At 49.9% G+C, this 21961-nt stretch overlaps 1 protein-coding gene across 3 annotated transcripts in view; it reads left to right on the top strand.

The window, feature by feature from the left end:
* TTLL4 (tubulin tyrosine ligase like 4) overlaps nucleotides 1-21367 on the top strand; it is a 38116-nt gene extending 16749 nt beyond the window's left edge. The window contains exons 2-19 of one of the 3 annotated variants that reach the window (XM_029933795.1): nucleotides 1093-2683; nucleotides 3503-3612; nucleotides 3968-4031; nucleotides 10820-10941; nucleotides 11381-11491; nucleotides 11848-11924; nucleotides 12625-12789; nucleotides 12883-12965; nucleotides 13185-13313; nucleotides 14710-14832; nucleotides 15113-15211; nucleotides 15533-15667; nucleotides 16067-16252; nucleotides 17644-17746; nucleotides 18403-18613; nucleotides 18757-18827; nucleotides 19231-19322; nucleotides 19773-21367. In XM_029933795.1, coding sequence (XP_029789655.1) covers nucleotides 1194-2683; nucleotides 3503-3612; nucleotides 3968-4031; nucleotides 10820-10941; nucleotides 11381-11491; nucleotides 11848-11924; nucleotides 12625-12789; nucleotides 12883-12965; nucleotides 13185-13313; nucleotides 14710-14832; nucleotides 15113-15211; nucleotides 15533-15667; nucleotides 16067-16252; nucleotides 17644-17746; nucleotides 18403-18613; nucleotides 18757-18827; nucleotides 19231-19322; nucleotides 19773-20031 — 3630 coding nt within the window. In that variant the 5' untranslated portion in view covers nucleotides 1093-1193 and the 3' untranslated portion in view covers nucleotides 20032-21367. Of the gene's footprint in view, nucleotides 1-1092; nucleotides 2684-3502; nucleotides 3613-3967; nucleotides 4032-10819; nucleotides 10942-11380; nucleotides 11492-11847; nucleotides 11925-12597; nucleotides 12790-12882; nucleotides 12966-13184; nucleotides 13314-14709; nucleotides 14833-15112; nucleotides 15212-15532; nucleotides 15668-16066; nucleotides 16253-17643; nucleotides 17747-18402; nucleotides 18614-18756; nucleotides 18828-19230; nucleotides 19323-19772 lie in introns of all 3 variants that reach the window. The other 2 variants (XM_029933794.1, XM_029933796.1) reach the window with 2 other exon arrangements.
* Nucleotides 21368-21961: the final 594 nt, after the last annotated feature.

Raw genomic sequence — 21961 nt, 5'->3', positions numbered from 1 at the left:
GCAAAAAAAATTCTCTGCTAATTCTTTCCCTCTAGCCCTTGCAAAAGCACTTCCTTGGGCAGGATGCCAGGATTCCATTCAGAATTATCCCAGATGAACGATTTCTTATAGAAGGGTCTTATTTTTTTCCCCTTTGGATGCTGTCATTTGGAAAACTGGAGATTATTTTGTGACTTTGATTTAGAATGTAAGTGACTGCGCTTAACAGACTGTTTGGGACTCAGAATTACCGGCTGGTTCAGAGGTTTTGCTTGAGAGGAAACCTTGAATGAGGGAACGTCTGAGACAGGCCCTCCCTCCCTGAGATCAACCCCAACTGACACCTGGGGTCTGATGTAAAGAGAGCTCCTTCTTTCTCTGTATTCTCCACCCTGACCTCTCCTGTCCCACTGCAGCTGCTGGAAATGAGGTCACTTGAAGTAAAAATAATGTTGATGTCCAGTTCCATTTTGTTGCTACTTTTTCCCACCAACACCTGGCATTGGATTTAAGTCCATATAGTTGGCAAGATGCTCAAAGAACTGAAGTCACTGTCTCAGCGTCTGAGCCAACTGCAGAGGTCAGCCCGGGAATTCTCTGCTTATGTCTCAACTTGTCACACTTAACTATACAAAAGCAGGCCACACCAGGGATGACCGAGAGTGGGTCAGGGACTCATAGATGAAAAATCTGTTCCTCGAGTGACCTTTGATCTTTCAGAATTTTGAATATTGGTTTCTCTACCACCCTCAGACTTTCCTTTCTCCGAGCCACACCAGGGTTAGGTGAGGGAAGGAAGCCACTCAGTGAAGTGGATGGTGACACAGAGAGCTGTATTTTACTTTGGAGAGAGAGGAAAGAGCTCCTGGGGAGTGGGAACACGGGAGCAGACTCACGGGTGGAGTCTTAAAGCCCAAATCCTTGCCAAGGCCGGCTTCGATTGCATGAGGGCCTCGGGAGGACCACTGGGGGCCCCTGGAATCCAGTGCTCTTCTCCCAGCATCCTAAGTGACAGCCATGGCTGGGCGCCCAGGAAGAGCTGAGGGAGGCTCTGTTGCACGGTGTCTGAACCCCTGGGACCATAACGTTCCCTGTGGCTTCTCTCCCCTACAGCCTGACGGACTTCAAGGATGCAGCCGCTACTACTGGGGGTGTGTGGCACCTTTTCCGAGTTGGGCCATGAGGCCGTGCGGCCATGATGTGGTGGGCCCCTCATGGCCTCAGCAGGAACAGAGCACTACAGTATTGGCCTCCGCCAGGGAAACAGCTTCCAGCAGAGTGGCCCCTCGGGCACAGTGCCTGCCCCGCCACCAGAGAAGCCCTTTGAGGGCAAAGCCTGGGCTCAGGCTCATCAGCAGGTGAAGCCAGTGTGGAAGCTGGAGAGGAAGCACGTGGGGACACTGTCAGCAGGGTTGAGCCCAGGCCTCTTGGGGGTCCCACGCCAGCCAGCGTACCTCTTTTGCCCCGGCACTTTATGTAGCTCGGGGTGCACGGCCGTTGTCACAGCTGCCAGCAGCTCCTGCTACCTGTGCACCCTCCCAGATCTGTTTGGCGGCACCCTCCTGTACCGCCGCTCCGGCTGCGGGCACAAGCCCTACCAACAGCTGGAGTCTTTCTGCTTGCGCTCGAGCCTGCCCGAGAAAAGACCTTCTTCTCTCCCTCAGAAGAGCCTCCCTGTCAGACTCACTGCCAACAAGGCCCCTTCTTACCCAGTCTCCCCCATGGCTCAGCCCGTGGCATCCTCGTCCACAGATCCATACCTCTCACTGGGAGCGGCTGGGGAAAACCCTTCGGGGAAGAGCCTGGCCTCTGCCATCTCAGGGAAGATCCCATCTCCACTCTCCTCCTCCTCCTCCTCCTACAAGCCCGTGCTGAATAACAACTCCTTCATGCGGCCAAATAGCACTAAAGTGCCTTTATCGCAGGCCATGGAGGGCCTGAAGCCAGTATCCTCACCCAAGATCCATCTCATCTCCTGGCACCATTCGGGGGGCACTGGAGACTATGCATCGCAGCCTTTTGAACACAAGGTCCCCAAGAGCTCCGGCACTATCTTAGATGATGCCCCTGCCTCTAGCACCCTGTCTGCCCCCCGCTCCTTAGACGCGTCTGCCACCAGTGTTGCCTCTCCCCAGTATAACTGGAATAACTTAACCCCGAGAGCAGAGCCACGTCCTTGTGGTCTGGATGGTGACTTTGTTTCTCAGGCTCTGACTAAGGAGGTTCCGTTCACTGAGGCCGTGAGGAAGTTGACTGCAAAAGGCTTTGAGAAGAAGCCAAGGCATGGCTGCCAGTTTGGACAGGCTTGTCTCATGAACCCCAGCTTGCAGAGTGATCTGTTCAACAGGAGCAGGCGGTGGAAAGCTCCTGTGGTAGGCCCGCAGGTCCCTCAGGAGGAGGTGGGAGCAGACAGCGGCATTCTCCCTAGAGTCCGGGACACGTTGGAGTTGGACAGCACCGTCTTCTGTACTAAACGCATCAGCATTCACCTCCTTGCCTCACATGCCAGTGCACTCAGCCACAGCCCTGCCTGTGGGTCTATGATGGACTCCCCACCACTTGGAGAAGACAAGACTCCCGTTCTGCCTTCTCCCCCTCAGCCCCTTGGCGTCGTGGATGTGGCTACCCATCTCTCTTCCATCCAGCTTGGGACAGAGGGGCCCAAGGAAGCCAGGGAGCTGGACTCATCTGCTAGGGATATCAGGTAAATTGGAGAACGATTTTGATTGATTTAGAGCAGTAGAATATGTACACCATAATTTAATGGCACCGAACCTATGTCTCTGAAGGTGGTTTTATTTTTTGGCTGCCCTAGAGTTTTCGTTTTCACTTTAGGGCAGAGGTTGGCAAACTAGACCAGTATTCTTGCCCACTGTCTGCTTTTATAAATAAAGTTTTATTGGAACACAGCCTGGCCCATTCATGAACTGCTGTGTATGGCTGCTTTCCTGTCACAGTGGTGAGTTTGAATAGTTGCAACAAACTGTATGGCCCACAAAACTGAAAAGATTTACTGTCTGGCCCTTCAGAGGAAGAGCTTGCTTTAGGTTAAATCCAGGGAGAAATAATATCAAACATCATGTGTTGGGGCCTGTGACCTTTCTACTTAATTCCAAACCAGATCGGGCTCTCTGCCATTCCTGGTATGACAGCCATTTTAGACTTAGGGCATATACATACTTGGCATTACTTCTCTGGAATCTTGGCCCATCAAGGCCTTGTTCTGAATTCCCAGAAGTCTAGTGACCTTTGAAGTCAATCACCAGGCATTTGTTGATGGTGTTTTTGATGCAGAGTTGTGTACTATGAGGGACTTCAGAGAAGATAGGACACACAGTACCTCTATACCACAGGGGCTATGGGCTTGAGGGACTGTGGCTAGACCTAAGCTCTCAGGGTAAGAGAAATAAGCAAGAGACAGTAGGTTGGTGAGTGGAGAGAAGCACTGGGAGATGATGAAGGAATGAGAATCTAAGTGTGACCTCTCTCACGGACTGGGCTGGCGCATGCTTCTTTCTTACAGTTCAGCTACAGACCTCCAGGTAGACCTGGGTGAGACTGAAGATCTAGAAGAAGAGGTAGTAGATGGTTTGGAAGACAGCTGCAGCCAGGATGAGAATGAAGAGGAGGAGGGTGAGTAAGGGACCCTCTTGCCTCCCACTGGCAAGTGGTCACCACCCTAAAGGGAAGGGGGCTGACAGTTGTATGCTGCGTCCTTGACTCCCTTTTTCACCTATACTAATCATTTGCCTCGGGGGTCTGAGGGTGGCGGTGGCCTCTGGGGAATCGGTTTCCTAGCCCTCCCATCCCACCAGGCTTGCTTTCTCTGTGGTGCTGCCAAGCTCACAGAAGGCCCCGCAGGGCAGCAGGGCGGTGTTTGTGGCTCTGCAGGAAGGCTGAGCCAACGTGCCCAAGGAAGAGCTGTCTAGGCGTGGGGAGTCTGCGTAGCAAACTCGCCTAGTGGAACTTGTCTCTTCCTCGCCCCCAGGAGACTCAGAGTGCTCCTCGTTCAGTGCTGTCTCCACCAGCGAATCAGTGGCAGTGATCTCTCGGTGAGTATTGTGTTGACCATTGGCAGAGGCTCATTTGCTATCTCTTTAAGTTTATAAGGAGGTTAATCACCTATGTCATCAATGGCCCTGTGAACCGTAACTCAGTTTTCACCAGAGTTTTACCTTTGGGACTTTAGTTTCCAAACAAGGACCAATGGAAGGGACCCGAAGCATATTTTACCATTTGGGCTTGAAAATAGTACCATGTTTTGTAGGCTACAGGTTGGTCTTCCAAGAAATTGTTCAAGTAAAAAGAAAATGATTTCAAGAAGTGCTTAGAAAATTGGAGCACCTGGGTGGCTCAGTCACTTAAGTGTCTGACTCTTGATCTCAGCTCAGGTCATGGTCTCATGGTCATGGGATCAAGCTCCGAGTTTGTCTCCACACTGATTATGGAGTGTGCTTAAGTTTCTCTCTCTCCCTCTGCCCCTCCCCCACTTGCACAGGCATGTGCTCTCTCGTGCTCTCTCTCTCTCTTTCTTTTTCTTCCCTGAAAAAGAAAAAAATCTTCTAGCCTAAATCTAGGTTATTTTATGGACTGCCCTTGGTGGAGTCTGAGCAATATCCATGTCTGACTAGGAAACCAAAAATCAGTCTCTTCACATAGGCTCTTCTTTTACAAAACTGGTTGTTGGAGGGTGCTGGGTGACCGAGATGCGGGTCCGGGAAAGGAAGGAGCGCCGGACTGTGAGGAAGTTATTATAAATGAGGGCGGACTTTGTGCTGAAGGTTTTCGAAGGACTTGCTAAAAAGGGTCCCATACGCCACCTTTCTGGGTAGAAAGTTAACACCTTCACCATAACCTCACTTGTTCCCCTCACCACTTCCAGCCTTGCGTTGTTACATTGGATTATTAAGTATTTTAAAGAACCCCCCCCAAAGTGTTAAACATTAGAGTGTTCTTTTTTTAATTTTAATTTCTTTTAATATTTATTTTTGAGAGAGTGTGAGAGGGGGAGGGAAACACAGAATCCGAAGCAAGCTCCAGGCTCTGTCAGCACAGAGCCCAATGCAGGGCTCCAACTCATCGGCTGCAGGATCCCTGAGCCAAAGTCGGACGCTTAACTGACTGAGCCACTGAGGCGCCCCTAGAGTGTTTTTCTCTTTAAAAATAACTTCTACTGAAAATGTAAAATAAACAAAATATAAGTATTGACAACTGGTGTTTTGTTTTGTTTTTTTGTGTAAACTTTCTCTTCTAATTTTAATGAATTAAAGGCTAACGTACACCTACTGTACGGAGCGCCCACACTTGGCTTGCTTCGTCTGTGTCTGCTGGGCCACAGAGGAAGCACAGGGAACAAGGACCTTCCAGGCCTTGGTTGGTGCTGACCAGGCATGCCGCAGCCCTGTGAGTGGGATGGTGGCAGCACCAGCACCACTTTGGAAGCTGCAAACTAGCAGAGAGGAGAGAGCTGTTTGTACAGTGGAGACACAGACTAGGACTTTCTCTGAAGGTGGATAGAAATCCTGTCCTGGGTACCCTGAGTCTGGTGTTCCTCGAAGCCTAACTGGTCCTGCTTTCCAGAAAAACAAGGCCACATCTGGCTATTGACTGAGAACCCCTGCTCTCCATAAGAGAAGGGTATTTAACGTGATTGGCTTGGACTCCCACCTTTTCCATCCTTAAGGGTGACCTAGGTTTGTCGTCAGGCCTACTTTGAGACAACTGTGCAGCCCTTTACTTAACCTTTCTGGATTTTATGATAAAATTCACAAAAATTGTGTGCTCGTAATTTGTTCACTGGTTAATTTAACTTCTACATGATGGACAGACCTTCTTACCTATTTAAGGCTGAAAACATGGATTTTCAGGGGCATCTGAGGGGCTCAGTCGGTTGAGCGACTGACTTCGGCTCAGGTCATGATCTCATGGTTCGAGGGTTCGGGCCCCTTGTCGGGCTCTCTGCTGACAGTCTGGAGCCTGCTTGGGATTCTGTGTCTCCTTCTCTCTCTGCCCCTATCCCGTTCGTGCTCTGTCTCTCTCTGTCTCTCAATAATAAATAAATGTTAAAAAAATAATAATAAATAAAAAACATGGTTTTTCAAACAAATGGAGGTTGAGGAATTCCAAACCACTTTGCATTTTCAGAATGACTAAAATCAGAAATACTTTGGGATTGCTAAAATTGTTTTTTCCAAGTTGTGAGAGATTTATTTTATTATAGAAAAGTTGACAATTATAGAAAGGTCATTGAAGACACTCTCTCTGTTTCTCTACCTAACAATAGTTTATTGCCCTTTCTGTTTCATTTTTTTCTAATAATTTAATTAAAAATTTTTTAAATATCCACTTATTCTGAGAGCAAGAGAGTGCACGTTGGTGGAGGAGCAGAGAGAGAGGAGAGAGAGAGAATCCCAAGCACACTTGCACCAGTGCAGAGCCCAACATGGGGTCCACTCCCACGAACCACAAGACCATGACCTGAGCTAAAATAAAGAGTCTGATGCCCAACTGACTTAGCCAACTGCCACAAGAATCACTTAAAAATTTTTTTTTTAATGTTTATTTATTTTTGAGAGAGAGAGAGGCAGACTGCAAGTGGGGGAGGAACAGAGAGAGAGGGAGACAGAGTTGGAAGCAGGCTCTAGGCTCTGAGCTGTCAGCACAGAGCCTGATGTGGGGCTCAAACCCATAAACTGTGAAATCATGACCCAAGCCAAAGTCAGACACTTAACCAACAGAGCCACCCAAGCGCTCCAGGAACCACTTAATTTTAGAGCTGGAGGTCATTAAGTCCAGTCTCTCTCCTTTTTTTTTTTTAATATAGTTTATTACCAAGTTGGTTTCCATATTACACCCAGTGCTCTTCCCTACAAGTGCCCCTCTCCATGACCATCACCCCCCCGTCCCCTCCCCCCCTTCAGCCCTCAGTTTGTGCTCAGCCTTAAAAAATCTCTCATGATTTGTCTCACTCCCTCTCCCCAACTCTTTTCCCCGCCTTTCCCATTCCCATGGTCTCCTATTAGGTTTCTCCTGTAAGACCTGAGTGACAACATATGGTATCTGTCCTTCTCTGCCTGACTTATTTCGCTTAGCATGACTCCCTCTAGGTCCATCCATTTTGCTACAAATGGCCAGATTTCATTTTTTCTTATTGCCATGTAGTATTCCATTGTCTGTGTGTGTGTGTGTGTGTGTGTGTGTGTGTGTGTGTGTATACACACACACACACACACACACTACATCTTCTTGATCCATTCATCAGTTGATGGACATTTAGGCTCCTTCCATAATTTGGCTATTGTTGAAAGTGCCGCTATGAACACTGGGGTAAATGTGCCCCTATGCATCAGCACTTCTGTATCCCTTGGGTAGATCCCCAGCAGTGCTATTGCTGGGTCATAGGGGTGATCTGTTGATAGTTTTTTGAGGAACCTCCACACTGTTTTCCAGAGTGACTGCACCAGTTTACATTCCCACCAACAGTGTAGGAGGGTGCCCGTCTCTCCACACCCTCGCCAGCATCTATAGTCTCTTGATCTGTTCATTTTAGCCACTCTGTCCAGTGTGAAGTGGTATCATAGTTTGGTTTTGATTTGTGTTTCCCTGATGATGAGTGATGCTGAGCATCATTTCATGTGCCTGTTGGCCGTCTGGATGTCCTCTTTAAAGAAGTGTCTGTTCAAGTCTTTTGCCCATTTCATCACTGGATTGTTTGTTTTTCGGGTGTGGAGTTTGATGAGTTCCTTGTAGATTTTGGATACTAGCCCTTTATCCAATATGCCATTTGCCACTATCTTTTCCCATTCGGTCAGTTGCCTATTAGTTTTTTTTATTGTTTCCTTTGTGGTACAGAAGCTTTTTATCTTGATAAGGTCCCAGTAGTTCATTTTTGTTCTTGATTCCCTTGCTTTTGGGGATGTGTTGAGTAGGAAATTGCTGCAATAGAGGTCAAGGAGGCTATTTCCTGCTTTCTCCTCTAGGATTTTGATGGTTTCCTGTCTCACATTCAGGTCCTTTATCCATTATGAGTTTATTTTTGTGAATGGTGTAAGAAAGTGGTCTAGTTTCATTCTTCTGCATGTTGCTGTCCAGCTCTCCCAGCACCATCTGTTAAAGAGGCTGTCTTTTTTCCATTGGATGCTCTTTGCTATTTTGTCAAAGATTAATTGGCCATACACTTGTGGGTCCAGTTCTGGGCTCTCTATTCTATTCCATTGGTCTATGTGTCTGTTTTTGTGCCAATACCATACTGTCTTGATGATGACAGCTTTGTAGTAGAGGCTAAAGTCTGGGATTGTGATGCCTCCCGTTTTGGTTTTCTTCTTCAATATTACTTTGGCTATTCAGGGTTTTTGTGGTTCCATACGAATTTTAAGATAATTTGTTCTAGCTTTGAGAAGAATGCTGGTACAATTTTGATGGGGATTGCACTGAATGTGTAGATTTCTTTGGGTAATAATGACATTTTCACAATGTTTATTCTTCTGATCTATGAGCACAGAATATTTTTCTGTTTCTTTGTGTCTTCTTCAATTTCTTTCATAAGCTTTCTATAGTTTTCATCATACAGGTGCCCAACACGGGCTGGAACCTATGAACTGTGAGATCATAACCTGAGCCAAAGTTGGATGCTTAACCTATTGAGCCACTCAGGTGCCCCCTCCAGTCTGTTTTTTTTTTCAGATGTGAATATTGAGGACCAGAGAAGTAAGTAATGTAGCCTTCTGGCTTACTGCTTGACCAGAAGCCAGGTCTCTCGAGGATGATAAATCCAGTACTTCTGAAAGGCAGCTAACAAAGATTTTCTGTCTTTTTTTTTAAATCAAGCTTTTGATTTGAGGACAATTATAGATTCACATGGAGTTGTAAGAAATAATACAGAGAGATCCCCTGAAGTCTGTACTCGTTTTCCCCAGTGGTAATATTTGGCAAAGCTAGTACCATAGAGTACAACCAAGATATTAACATTAGTGAAGGCACAAGTATTTCCATCACTGCAGAAATCCCTCCTGTTGCCCTAAGAGCCAGACCTCCCTCCTATAGCCTATTTCCTCCTTAATGCTTGGCAACCACTAATTTGCTCTATAACTTTTTCATTTCCAGAATATCATAAAATGAGATGATTACCATATGTAACTTTTGGGGATGGGTTTTTTTTTTTAACTCCACATCTTCTCTGCAGATTTATCCAAGTTGTTGTATACATCAAGGTTGTTCATTCCCTTTTATTGCTGAGTCTTGTTCCGTGGTAAGGATGTGCCACAGTACATCTGCCCATTGAAGGATATTTGCACTTGCGTGATTTCCAGTTTGGGCTATTAGGAATAAAGCTGCTGGAAACCATCACGTACATGTATTTTTAAAAATTATTTACTTATTTTAAAAATTTATTCATTGGGGCCACCTGGGTTTTCAACAATCCTAAATTCTGATACTCAGTAAATTCAAAGCCTTTCAAGTAGAATATTTTGGAAATGAGGAATTAAGAGTTGAATTCACTGGCATTATTTCACTGAGAATTAGTATTTAACTTGACCCATTAACATTCCTTCAAAACCCTTCAGATTTAGGGGTGCCTGGGTGGCTCAGTCGGTTAAGCCTCCGGCTTCAGCTCAGGTCAGATCTCACATTCGTGGGTTCGAGCCCCGCGTCGGGCTCTGTGCTGACAGCTAGCTCAGAGCCTGGAGCCTGCTTCCGATTCTGTATCTCCCTCTCTCTCTGACCCTCCCCCTTTCATGCTCTGTCTCTCTCTGTATTAAAAAAAAAAAACAAAAAACCCTTCAGATTTAAAACACTGAAATGTCTTCCATAGAATGCCAATTTCTGGTGTGCTGTAAAATAACGGGCAGAATGGCTCTTTAGAAGCTAACGTTCAATCTGAAATGTAATGTTTGTGGATCATACCAACTTAGCAGAGAGAATAAGAACTATTATTTTCATCCCCAATGCTATTTAAGGAAATGGTCTGGGGGTGTCAGCTTGCGCCAATCCATGGTGGAGGTGTTGGCATATTGGAGATTCCTTGAGATAGCCTTGGAGGGCTTGGCTAGATGCTGTTGGAACAGCAGTAGGGACTTGGTGGCCCACTGCCCCAGATTCCCAGACCTGTGTTACCAGAGTGTCACATAAAAATCTGATATCGCAAATCATTTCCTTAACCTACATATAAAATGAGTTAGAAGTATCACTCTTTTCTTTCTTTGGCTTTTTTTTTTCCTTTTTCTTGTTAAAACTCTGTTTTTCTTCTTAGGTCTTTCCCGCTCTTCTTCCTTTTTAATTTTTCATATTGACTTTTTTATCTCCTCTTCGTCTCCGTGTAGCATATGCCTCTCACACGCACCCAGACCCATCACCTGCTCTCAGAGTCACTCTTTTCAGGGTCACTGGAAATTTTGGAGCTGTGTCACAGAAGGAAGTATTGGAAAATCTGGTCTTTAGGTGACATTTAATAGTGTGGCTGTATATGGGTTAGCCCTGGCACTTTATGGATTAATATTTGCAAAATAATTACTGAGTACTTTTTTTTCAAGAATCACAATTTAAAAGACAGCATCCCCAGGGCACGTGAGTGGCTCAGTCTGTCAAGCACCTGACTCTTGATTTTGGCTCTGGTCATGATCTCACGGTTTCTGAGCTCAAGCTCACATGCCTCAAGCACAAAGTCTGCTTGGGATTCTCTCTCTCTCTCTCTCTCTCTCTCTCTCTCTGTGCCCCTCCTCTGCGCATGCGCTCTCGCTCACTAGCTCTCTCAAAAAAAACAAAAGAAATGATATGTTCTAGTAATAGCATTTCAGGGTTGTGGCCTTCCTTTTCTCCACTGTGTGTCTTTTTTTCATCCTAGGAGCTGCGCTGAGATTCTGACCAAACCCCTTTCCAGTGAGAAAGTTGTCCGACCAGCCCTCATCTACAGTCTCTTCCCTAATGTGCCCCCTACCATCTATTTTGGCACCCAGGATGAGAGAGGTAAACCTGGCCAAGTGGCCAAGGCCATAAGCACCCCCAGGAGAAGGATGCTAGCAGCGTTGGGAGGAGGTGGCAATAAGGTGGAAAGGGTTTTCCAGAATGGCTTTTATGGCCCTCAGTTCCCCACCTGGTTCACCGATATGGGGAACTTTTCCCTGTCTGTCCCTGAGCCGACCCTGTCAGCCCCATGATCTCAGGCCTGTGATCTCATTCTTGCCCTCCAGCTTTGTTTCTTCTCCCTTGCATCCTCCCTCCTTTCTGTGTTCCTCAACCCTGTACAGCACCCCCTTTCTCCCGCAAAGGAGGCTTCTCTGAAACTCGGGCCTGGAGCAATACTTAGTGGCTTGTCTACCTAGGTAAGGTTGAGCAACAGTGCCACCTTTTTCCTCTTCTCTTCCTGACTCTTGTGCTCTTCTGCACCCATATCCCCTTTCCCCAGTGGAGAAGCTTCCCTGGGAGCAGAGGAAGCTGCTCCGGTGGAAGATGAGCACAGTGACCCCCAACATTGTCAAGCAGACCATTGGACGGTCCCACTTCAAAATCAGCAAAAGTGAGTCACCTGCCTTACTGCGAGCCAGTCCTCTGCCCCAACAGATGGTCTTGGGTAGGAGGAGAGCCCTCGACACCTCCTGATATGTGGGGACCCTGGCCTGAAGTTTCTGCCCTCAGAGGAAGACCTAGCTCTGAACTCCCTCTGGGCTGGAGCCTGTTCCTCAAAATTAGAAGACAAGGAGCCATTGTTCTATTTCTGACCCCAAATCCTCATGCAGGACGGCTCCATGGCGACTCTCAGAAAACTGGGTCTGGGAGCTGTGCCCAGGCCCAGTGGTATTTCTGGGGCCTCTGAGCCTCTCCATCCCACGGACTGAGCTGCTAGCCTGACCGACTCTGATGTGCCTTCTGTAGGAAACGATGACTGGCTGGGCTGCTGGGGTCATCACATGAAGTCTCCTAGTTTCCGATCGATTCGGGAGCATCAGAAGGTAAGCGTCCTTTCTGGGAAGCAGACAGGAGGAGGTCGGTGTGGGGAGCGAGGAAAGAGAGAGGGTGGCTGTGGGGAAGCCAGGCAGGTGTCGGGAGGAGTGGAGCCCGTGCCGGAGGAGGGTGTGGTGGGACCCTCGCAGACCGTACCCCTCTGGCGGGGCAGGGGCGGTATTCCGGGCAGTTGTTCTTGCTGTTGATGGTGTTTCTCCTGTAACTGCTGCGCATCACGTCCACTCCCCCAAGCTGAATATGCTTAAAGAGGACGCTGGTCTCGTGTTGCAACAACGAGTCCCTTGCCTCCAGACCTAACGAAGGCCAGGTGCTCTCCTGTCTTTGTCCTCCAGGCTGTCATGGCGAAAGACCTAAAACAGCTTTTTCTTTCCACTTATCTGACTTAATCACTGTTGTACGGCTGTTCCTGTGCTATCGACTCCTCGAGAGCACGACATTTTGGTGTGTTTTGTTTGTGCTTTCATCGTCTTTTGGTGAGTGCTCAGCAATTGAGTACTCAAGTACTCTCGTAACTGAGTACTTACCATCAGACGATGACGGTAAGGTGGGTGGAGGCCTCATGGTGTCACTAAGGAAGCTGGAATGGCACTGTGAGTCTTGCTCTTCCTCGTGGCCTCACCGGGGCTATCCCCCTGCTCTCACCCTTTGTCCCTTCTGTAGCTAAACCACTTCCCAGGTTCATTCCAGATTGGGCGCAAGGACCGACTGTGGCGGAACCTGTCTCGCATGCAGAGCCGCTTTGGCAAGAAGGAATTCAGCTTCTTCCCCCAGTCCTTCATCCTGCCTCAGGATGCCAAGCTCCTGCGCAAAGCCTGGGAGAGCAGCAGCCGCCAGAAGTGGATTGTTAAGCCGGTGAGTGGATCACAGTGGCTGGTAGGAGACAGTGGAGGACAGTGGTCTGTTGGGCTGGGAGCTCATCTTGTCTCCTTTCCATTTGACTTCTAGCCAGCGTCAGCTCGGGGCATCGGCATCCAGGTCATTCACAAGTGGAGTCAGCTCCCCAAGCGAAGGCCTCTCCTGGTCCAGAGGTGAGCCTGTCTCAGGCTCCCAACCTGCTCCCCATCTTCCTGTCTCCTCCGCCTGGATGTTCCCTGTTTATCATGTTCTTCTGTCGTGTGTCCTCCCAGCCAAACACCTCCTGCGCTTTAAGGTCTTTATCCCCGGGGCTGTTCGCTGGTTTTTGCCATTTTACCCACTGAGCCCTGTCTCGTCGGCTCTGCCCCTGAAGCTGGCCTTCCCTCATGTAGGTATCTACACAAACCCTACCTCATCAGCGGCAGCAAGTTTGATCTGCGCATCTATGTTTACGTCACCTCCTATGATCCTCTGCGGATTTACCTCTTTTCAGATGGACTCGTCCGCTTTGCCAGTTGCAAGTATGTGGTAGTGGAGAGGCCTCGCCCTGACGGCTCTGGGGGGTTGTTTTCCTGAAAGAGAGGAAGCTCTGGAGGACGCCGAGCAGAAAAAATACGGTTTGGTAGTTTGGGTTAACAAAAGAGAAGGAGGGGGGGTGTTTGGAAAACCTAGTCTTCTTTCCTCCCGTGTGTCTCCTTTAACATGGAACGCTTCACTTCTGACACTTATGGTCACCAGATGCATGGGGCTTTTTCCAAACCACCTGAGGCAGTTCTCCGTGACACCGGCTGGGTGTCCTGCAGTTTAACTCCTGCCACTGACTAGCCCCCAGAGCGTCCAGTCCGCCAGGTTGGGGCTCATTCTCACAAGGTTGCCCCTTCCTCCTGCTTCAGACGCCGGTCCTAAGTCCACGCGCTACCTGTGCATCTGACGCCCCGTCTGCTCCTGTTAGAGGTTCCCAGGCCCGCCTTCTCAGGTTCTGTTAATTTGCCAGAGCAGCTTACCATAACAGGAGATGATAAAGTTTACTCACAGACTAATATGCCGATGGAAGAGACAAAGTCAGGTATCAGAGGAGACAAGGCACAGAGTCTCCCTGCCGTCTCTGGACAGCGCTGTCCCAGCACGCCTGCATGCTCACCCGCCCAGACCCTGAGCCCCTTACTTTGGGGATTTTATGGAGGCTTCACCACGTACACATGATTAATCATTCATTCTGTTTTTAGCCTTTCTCCTTCTTAAGAGAATGGGGGGGGGCCCCCGTCATGGCTTGGTTTCTCTGGTGATCAGACCCTATCCAGGAACCCGCCCAAAGTCACCTCATTAGAACAAAAGACACTCCTGTCGCCTAGGAAATTATAAGGGGTTCAGGAGCTGTGTGTCAGGAACTGGGGTCAGAAACCAAATATGAGGACAAAGATGCTTCGAATGCTCTTATCACTGAGGAGTTCGTAAGGGTTTTGGTAGCTCTGTGCCCGGAAGCAGGGGCAGGGCCACAGAGGTCAGTTTCTTATTCTAAATCACACTGTCACCTGGGGACTGGGAAATGAGAAGGTCCCCTACCTCACTGACTGTGCGGGGGGGTCTTCCTGCAGGACTGAGGTGGGGGATGCAGCCCCACGTCCCCTGCCCTGTGCTTCTCTTCCACTTGGCTCTTCTTCTGTACCCTTTGTCATCTCCTTTTATGAGAAACTAGTCAACACAAGTAAACTGTTTACCCAAGTTGCGTGAGCTGCTCATGATTAAAGCTGTGGTATTCTAGAAACCGTGCTGACAGATACACTTCTCAGACTTGTGCGTCTGAAAAGATCTAGTCACTTGTCCTTTACCTCCTCAGGATCTGGGAAAATGTTCAGACCGTTGTCCACCTGCCATCTCCCTGTCTTACCTCTGTCTTACCTTTCTCCTCACTTCCAGGTACTCCCCCTCCATGAAGAGCCTTGGCAACAAGTTCATGCACCTGACCAACTACAGCGTCAATAAAAAGAATGCCGAGTACCAGGCCAATGCAGATGAAACGGCCTGCCAGGGCCACAAATGGTACCCAGACTGGGTCCCCATCAGGGGCACAGGGTGCTGGCCTTCGGGGAGGGTCAGGGGAATGGTGAGCAGAGTACTAATGTAAAGCCCAAAGGTTATATAAACAGCGGGCAGTTCAGAATTGGTCTGTTTGCATCCATCCTCCTCTCCCTCTTAATTGAAAACCCCAAAAGGGATGTAGAGAAAACATCTTTGGGCTTCTTACTCCTTTTTCTCTCTCTTCTTGATCACCCATTCATAGAATATAACCTCACATTCCGCCCCCCTCCCTTCCTTGCAGGGCACTGAAGGCTTTATGGAACTACCTGAGCCAGAAGGGAATCAATAGTGATGCCATCTGGGAGAAGATAAAGGATGTGGTTGTCAAAACCATCATCTCGTGAGTCACACTGCCACCCTGGGTGCGGCACTGCCACTGGGTCCCCTTTGCTCATGGGCCTCCACACTGTCGTGTCCCAGACAGTGACCATGCTGTGTGTCAGTTTGTGAGGACGGGCAATAGGAGGGAGTGGTTAGAGTTCTGTTCTCCTACTGAACTTCCTCTCTCTTGGAGCTGGCTCCAGATCGGAGGCGTCTCTTGGGAGTTGCTTTTCCTGGGTTCCTTCTCTTCTTCCATCTCCGGGCAACCCCCCTGGCAGGGCAGCCCCAGGAGGGCCCTCTGGGGAGAGTGAGGCTGAATACCTGGTCTCCCCTGTGACAGGTCAGAACCCTACGTGACCAGCCTGCTAAAGATGTACGTGCGGCGGCCCTCCAGCTGCCACGAGCTCTTCGGCTTTGACGTCATGTTGGACGAGAACCTCAAGCCCTGGGTGCTGGAGGTCAACATTTCCCCGAGGTGAGTGGGTTTCCCAGGGCCCTCAGAGGAGAACTCTTCCTGTATCCTTGTGCTCCTCCTCCCCCCGTGCCTTGCTGACTTTGGGAAGCCCTCTCCCTCACTAGAACTTGTGTTTTCCCTTCATGGTCTAGTTTTTTTGGGTTTTTTTTCATTCACTCATCCTTTGCCATCATCTCAAGATTCTTTGAGGATGGAGAGAAATTATTGAAAGTTGTTCTTTTCGACTTGATCCCTACTGCATGCTTTTCCCCTAGCAGACGAAGGTCATGATCAGGAGCCACCCTGAGTGAGGTTATTCACTGTCTGTGGGGCAGGAAGTCCCCCATGATGGTGCTCATAAGTTGGGGAGGCAGGGAGTAAATGGGGCTAGCCCGAACTTGGGTGCATAACCGGCAACAGTTTTCTTGCTCTTTGTCCCCTTTCCCGAAGCCTCCACTCCAACTCTCCCCTGGACATCAGCATCAAAGGCCAGATGATCCGTGACCTTCTGAATCTGGCAGGCTTTGTTCTGCCCAGTACAGAGGATGTCGCCTCCGGCTCCAGCAGCTCCGGCGGCTCCAGCAGCTCCGGCGGCTCCAGCACCAGGTCAGCTTCCCTGCGAGGCTGTGGCTTGCCTGGCAGCATGGACAGCCTCACGGGGACCTCGGCAAGGAGTGGTGTGTGGGCGCCCCCTCCTGTTCAGTCTCCCTTACGGCTCAGTCTGCCCCCACGGACTGTCTGCCCACCTCTCCCACGTCAGTGCCCCTCACGAGCATGCCTGGTTATATTGTTCCCAGCTCAGGAATCTCCAACAGGGTCTGGGGAATTAGCTTGGAACTCCTCACAGGGACACTGGAGGCCACAGCCTCCTTTTCCCAGGTGCCCCTCCTTCACCTCCTCCCCCTGGCTCCTGTGCTTTGACAAATCTGTTGTTCATGGGACCTCAAAGTTGAGAGGACCCTTAAGGATCAGTGAATTGAGTCTCCTGCCCTGAAATGTGTGTGCCTTCCCACTTCCTTCCATCGTGTACCCTCCTCTGCTTATTGGGTTGTTTCCTCCTGAGGTTCCCCTCAGTCAGACCCCCCTTGTGACCTCATCCATCCATGAGAGCCTAGCCGAGGGCAGCATCTTCATGGAGCCAGCTCTACGTGGGCTCTCTCCACCATAGCCCCCCACCACTCGGAACCACTCTTGAGAGAAGGGAGCTAGTATTTAGTTGCTACCTGCTGTATATAAGGAGAATCCTGTAACTTCTCCCCACAACAACCCCATGAGGTTGGTATTAAGTATCCTCAGTTTACAGACGAGGAAACTGAAAATCACTGCGATTCAGTAGCCTACCCATGGTTATTCGGCTACAAAGCGGGAGAGCTGGGATTCCAATCCTGATTTGCTCGGAACAAAGCTTCCTGTCCCCACCATGCCTCGCAGACTCCGGTTTGGCTCTGTGCTGTGGTTGTCATTTGACACCTGCCATCTTGTGAGCATTTTGGAGCCCATCAGTGTGTCTCTCAGCAGTAATCCTGGTAATGGGGAAGAGGAAACTGTGGTGCGGGAAGATCATGTGATTTTCCCAGGATCGCACAGCCAGTAGGGCTGAGCGGGGTACTCAGAAGTGTCCACCAAATTAAACTGAAGTATACAATAGCTATTTGGGGCTGTCTTTTTTTTTTTTTTTAAACCACTGAAATGCAACCTAATGAGGTGCCTTGTACTCTTTCAGTTATTCCATGGCACTTGATCTTCTGATGCTCGGACAGGCATTGCAGTGTGATCTATTCAAGTAACAAATACCTGTCTAACCTTTGTCTTCTCTTCGAAAGGCTGTGACTCCATCCAACAATCCACTTAATCTTGGTGCCCCAGTGAGTCCCCTGACCCTGACCAAGAGTGTCTTCTCCAGTTAAGCTAAGGGTCCTCGGATGGACGCTGTCTCCTCATGTCTTCAGGATGTGAAGCTGCTGACCTTACCCTTTCTTTTCTATCCACTGCCTTAGCCTGCCTGGCTCCCCCAGGGGCAAATGTCAAATGACCCCAGAACACTTCATTGCACAGAAGATGAAGAAAGCCTATTATCTGACCCAGAAAATTCCCGATCAGGTAGGAGATTACCCCCTGGCCCCTGAGTGCCAACAGAAAATTTCCTCAGTCAAACTTTTGGGGCCCTAGGGCAACCAGTTTTCCCTTTTCCTAAGACAGGGCTTCCTAACCCTGGTCTGTGATCCCTTGGTGTGCAGAGATCTGGTGGCATGTGTGTCGTTCCAGGAGAGAGTTGACGGCCTCTATCCCATGGTCAAGAACCACTGCTCTTAGCAGAATGCTATAGTAGCCAGCCCTTGATGTCAGAGCCATAGATCCTTTGGGATTCTTTCCTTGAGGTGCATTGAGCCCCTAGAGGGTTGACGTCTTCTCCACGCAGATGAGGGAGCCGGATATGAGGATAGTAGACAAAAGGCTACCACCAAATCAGAGTTGCTGGATTCTGTTCTTGACTCCAGCCAGCAAACCTCTTAAAATCTCTGTGCCCCAGAGGTTCCCCTACCTGGACCAAGGACATCTTCCCCGGACAGCAAAGCTCTGTAGACTTGGGAACAGATGAGTTCAGAGATGACCCACTAGTCAGCCTTGGTACTGCCTTGGGACTCCTGGAGCCTAGGGCCTTAGAGCTGTGCTCACTGTCCCCCAGCTTCTGGATTCTCCGCCTCTAGCTCACACTCTCTGTCACACCCTCTTCCTCTCTGTTCCTTGGGCCTTAGGACTTTTATGCATCTGTGCTGGATGTCCTGACGCCAGATGACGTTCGGATTCTGGTGGAGATGGAGGATGAGTTTTCTCGCCGTGGTCAATTTGAACGAATTTTTCCTTCTCGAATCTCCTCTCGCTATCTCCGCTTTTTTGAGCAGCCACGATATTTCAACATTCTCACCACCCAGTGGGAACAGAAGTACCATGGCAACAAGCTCAAAGGTGATGTGTCCTCCCTGCCCACAGAAGGCCATGTTTAGTGAGCGATTAAATCCCAGTAGACCAAGAAATGGGCCTCCCTGGCAAGAAGAATTGACCAGTTGATTCCACCCTCTTAAGTCCCACCTCTGCCAATCTTGTCCTAGGAGTAGATCTGCTTCGGAGTTGGTGCTACAAAGGGTTCCACACAGGCGTCGTCTCTGATTCTGCTCCAGTGGTGAGTGACACCATTGTGAGGGAGGGGACAAGCGTGGTCAGTCCCTCAGGCCACCTGAAGAGTGCAGCGAGGGTTGGATGGAGGTCCAGACCTTCTCACTTTTCCCCTGGGCCCTGTCTCTGTGTCTCATGACCCTTCCCTTCCAAGGGAGTAGTGGCCTCCGGGATCCCCTGGGTGCCTTTCATTCAAGGGTCAAGAGTGCTTTGTAGCCTCAACTTCTTGTCTGAATCTGGAGAGAACAGAGATTTTTGTCCCAGATGGGCCCATGCCTGAAGGGTAGGGAAGAGGAGAGCCCCATGGTCACTCAGTGCTCCGTAGAGCTGGGAGGGAGTCCCAAGACCCCAAATATTCTGCTCTGACTTCTGCCGAGCCCTTTTGGCATCACCGCTTCCTTTGCTTTTAGTGGACTCTTCCGACATCATTTCTGACTGTCCCAAAGGGTGATGTGGCGCTGGCGCTCAGTGCTTCCAGCAAATCAGAGACTGGCAAGCTGGGGTGAGTGCAGTCTGGGCAAAGGAAGGGTGCTGGGTGTGAGTTCAAGGAGTTCTCTTCTCTTCCCAGATTATGAGGAGATTAGCATTCTCCACTCTGGGGCTAGAGGGATATGCAGCCACACACGGGCTGTGCGTATCACAGCAGGCAGCCAGTGTCGTCTGCCCGGCAAGCTGGGCTGGAGCGTGGGGTTGGCTGCGGACGCTGTTCCTCTCAGCTGTGCTTTCCTACCACGGGCTCCTTGAGCCCTCCTCCTCTCCCATGTTCACGTTTGCACCAAGCTATCTAGCCTTCAGATAAAAAAGGTGTATTTTATGGTTATGTATATGTTCATATAAGTATGATCCATAGCACCATAATGTTATGAATGCCTGGTCCAGACTCTGAAGGCAGGTAGTAGGATGAAGTCTCAGCTACACGGCCATCTCTTTCTTTTCCCACCTGTTCCTTCAGAAGACACAGCTTCTCTGAGGGAAGCCTACCACCCTCTGAAGATGGGACCATGCCCAAGCCCAAGAAGACCCAAGCTGGCCTTTCTTCTTTTCCTGGGAAACCCAGTTCTTCCAGGGACAGTGAGGACACCAGCAAAGAGCCCAGCCTCTCCACCCAGACGTTACCTCTGATCAAGTACTCTGGGCAGACTTTGAGACTCTCTGCTTCCCCCACCTCCCAGTCAACCGGCGACTCGTTCCTCGCTGCTGTGAGCCCATGACTGGCCCCTCTCCACTAGCCCCTGTCTAGGCGCACTGGTGTTAGCTACCTCATGGGAACTGGCTGGCTGGCCGGCCAGCCTGCACCCCGGCCCCTTCCTCAGAGTATTTTTTTTTGAAGTGGGTGCATTGCAGAGATGGGTATCTGAAGGGCTGGAGGGGTGGTGGGAGTGGGGAGAAGGTGAGGAAGGTTCACTGGCTGGTACCTCATATCTTGGCAGAGAAGCCACTGATGGCCACTCAGCCTTATAAAACAGGGTTTGGTTTCTAACTTCAGAGAGCCATGTGTGGTTTGTGTGAGGCCGTGGGGCCGTGATTGAGTTACAGCTCTAGCAGAAAAAACACACTGAGCATATTTGGGCCTAAAGTTCTTTGCCTGTAATTGCAGAGGTCCCTCCAAAGGTGCTCATCTCCTCAGGTCTCCCGCTGCCCTCCCCCCACCCCACGCCTCCCCATATCGAGTCCTGAGGAACCACTCTGAGAAAACTTTCAGCTCCCTCAGTAGACAGGCAAGGAGAGGCCATACATGATGAACCCATTTCCTGTCATCCTAGTCTTATCCCTTCATATACCCACAGCCAGTAGCCCTGAGCCCGTTCTGACCTCACATCATCACCTGTTCAACCTTCTAGACTTCTTTCTCATGAATGTTAGCTCTGTGCGGTCTATGAGGTAGAGGTCTTGGAGCTTTGTGGATTTCCTGTGGCCCCAGTGAAGAGCCCAGATGATCCCAGTTACCGTTATCTGTGTCCACGCATCCAACGACACAACCCAGGGGCAGGGGTGAGGGAGCTGCGATTTCCCCACAACACGGAGAAGTCTCGGGTTCTTACCTCCTTCGCTGTCCGATTCGGGTGGGGGGGGGGGTCCTTGCTCACAGGTCACCAGCGAGCAGAGTCTGGAGGCGCGGCAGGTGGCTTGTAGGAGCAGTCACCATTGTAGGATGGCCTTCTGGTCAGACCGCTGACGAAACTCTTGTACTCTTTGCTGAATCTACCTCCCTCCCCAGGACTCCGTAAACAGTGATGTTCCGTAAACGTTGACTGAGTGAACTACGCATACAAAGAACACTAGCACCTGAACCGGAAGTTCTCCTCTCTCTGCTGGGGCACAGCGATGCCCCAGGAAAGCGCGCGGTGGGACTGTCGGTCAGAAAGGTGGTTTTTCACCTGAACCATGTTCCTCCTCAACCCAGCGCTTGCTGGTAGCTGCTCGCTCCCTCCTGGGCCCCGGGGTCCCTTCACTTGAGTTGTCTAGCAGCCATGCCCAACAAGAAGCCACCTGACCCCAGGCTCTCTGCCTTATTCTCTCTGTGTTTCATAAAGATGATTACCCTGCTTTGTGGCTCCTGGAGTTCTAAGTGGGGAGCTGGGATGGAGCCATGGAAAAGTCACTGAGAGGCCGACTGGGTTCAAGGCCACGTAGTAGATGGCTGAGCTGGTCAGTCTGAAGGCCATGTTGACAATGGTGAAGAAAGCTTGGTGGCAAAGTCCGAAGGTATTATCAGCTGCTCCGTAGCAGGGACTTCAAAGTCAGGCCCAGTGGGGGAGGCCCTGGTGGCTCTTAAATCTGTTCCGACAGAATTGAAGCCGACTCTATCCTGTGCCACCTGAATGCTGTCCCGCTGCAGTGTCAGAACCTCGTGACGAAGGCCGTCGGCAGCCTTTCTAAGAAAGCTGGCCCCTGCGTCAGAACTTTGGTGGTGGCCGGTCTGGTGCAAGGGCTTGGGGTGGAGACCGGGCTAAGCTGGTTTACTTTTTGGAAACTAGCATCAGTCCTGTGCCCTGCCAGCTGAGAATGCCCAGATGGCATAACCAGCCCCGCCACCCTTGTAACTAGAGATCAGACCAGCACTGCAGCATCGTGGGAATGCAGGATGGGCGCCCAGCTTACTCAGTTAAATCAGTAATGAAAATCAGTGTCCTTATATAC

The sequence above is a fragment of the Suricata suricatta genome, chromosome 3 (genome assembly GCF_006229205.1).
Source record: "Suricata suricatta isolate VVHF042 chromosome 3, meerkat_22Aug2017_6uvM2_HiC, whole genome shotgun sequence".
Lineage (NCBI taxonomy): Eukaryota > Metazoa > Chordata > Mammalia > Carnivora > Herpestidae > Suricata > Suricata suricatta.
This window is presented reverse-complemented; position numbering and strand designations above follow the sequence as displayed.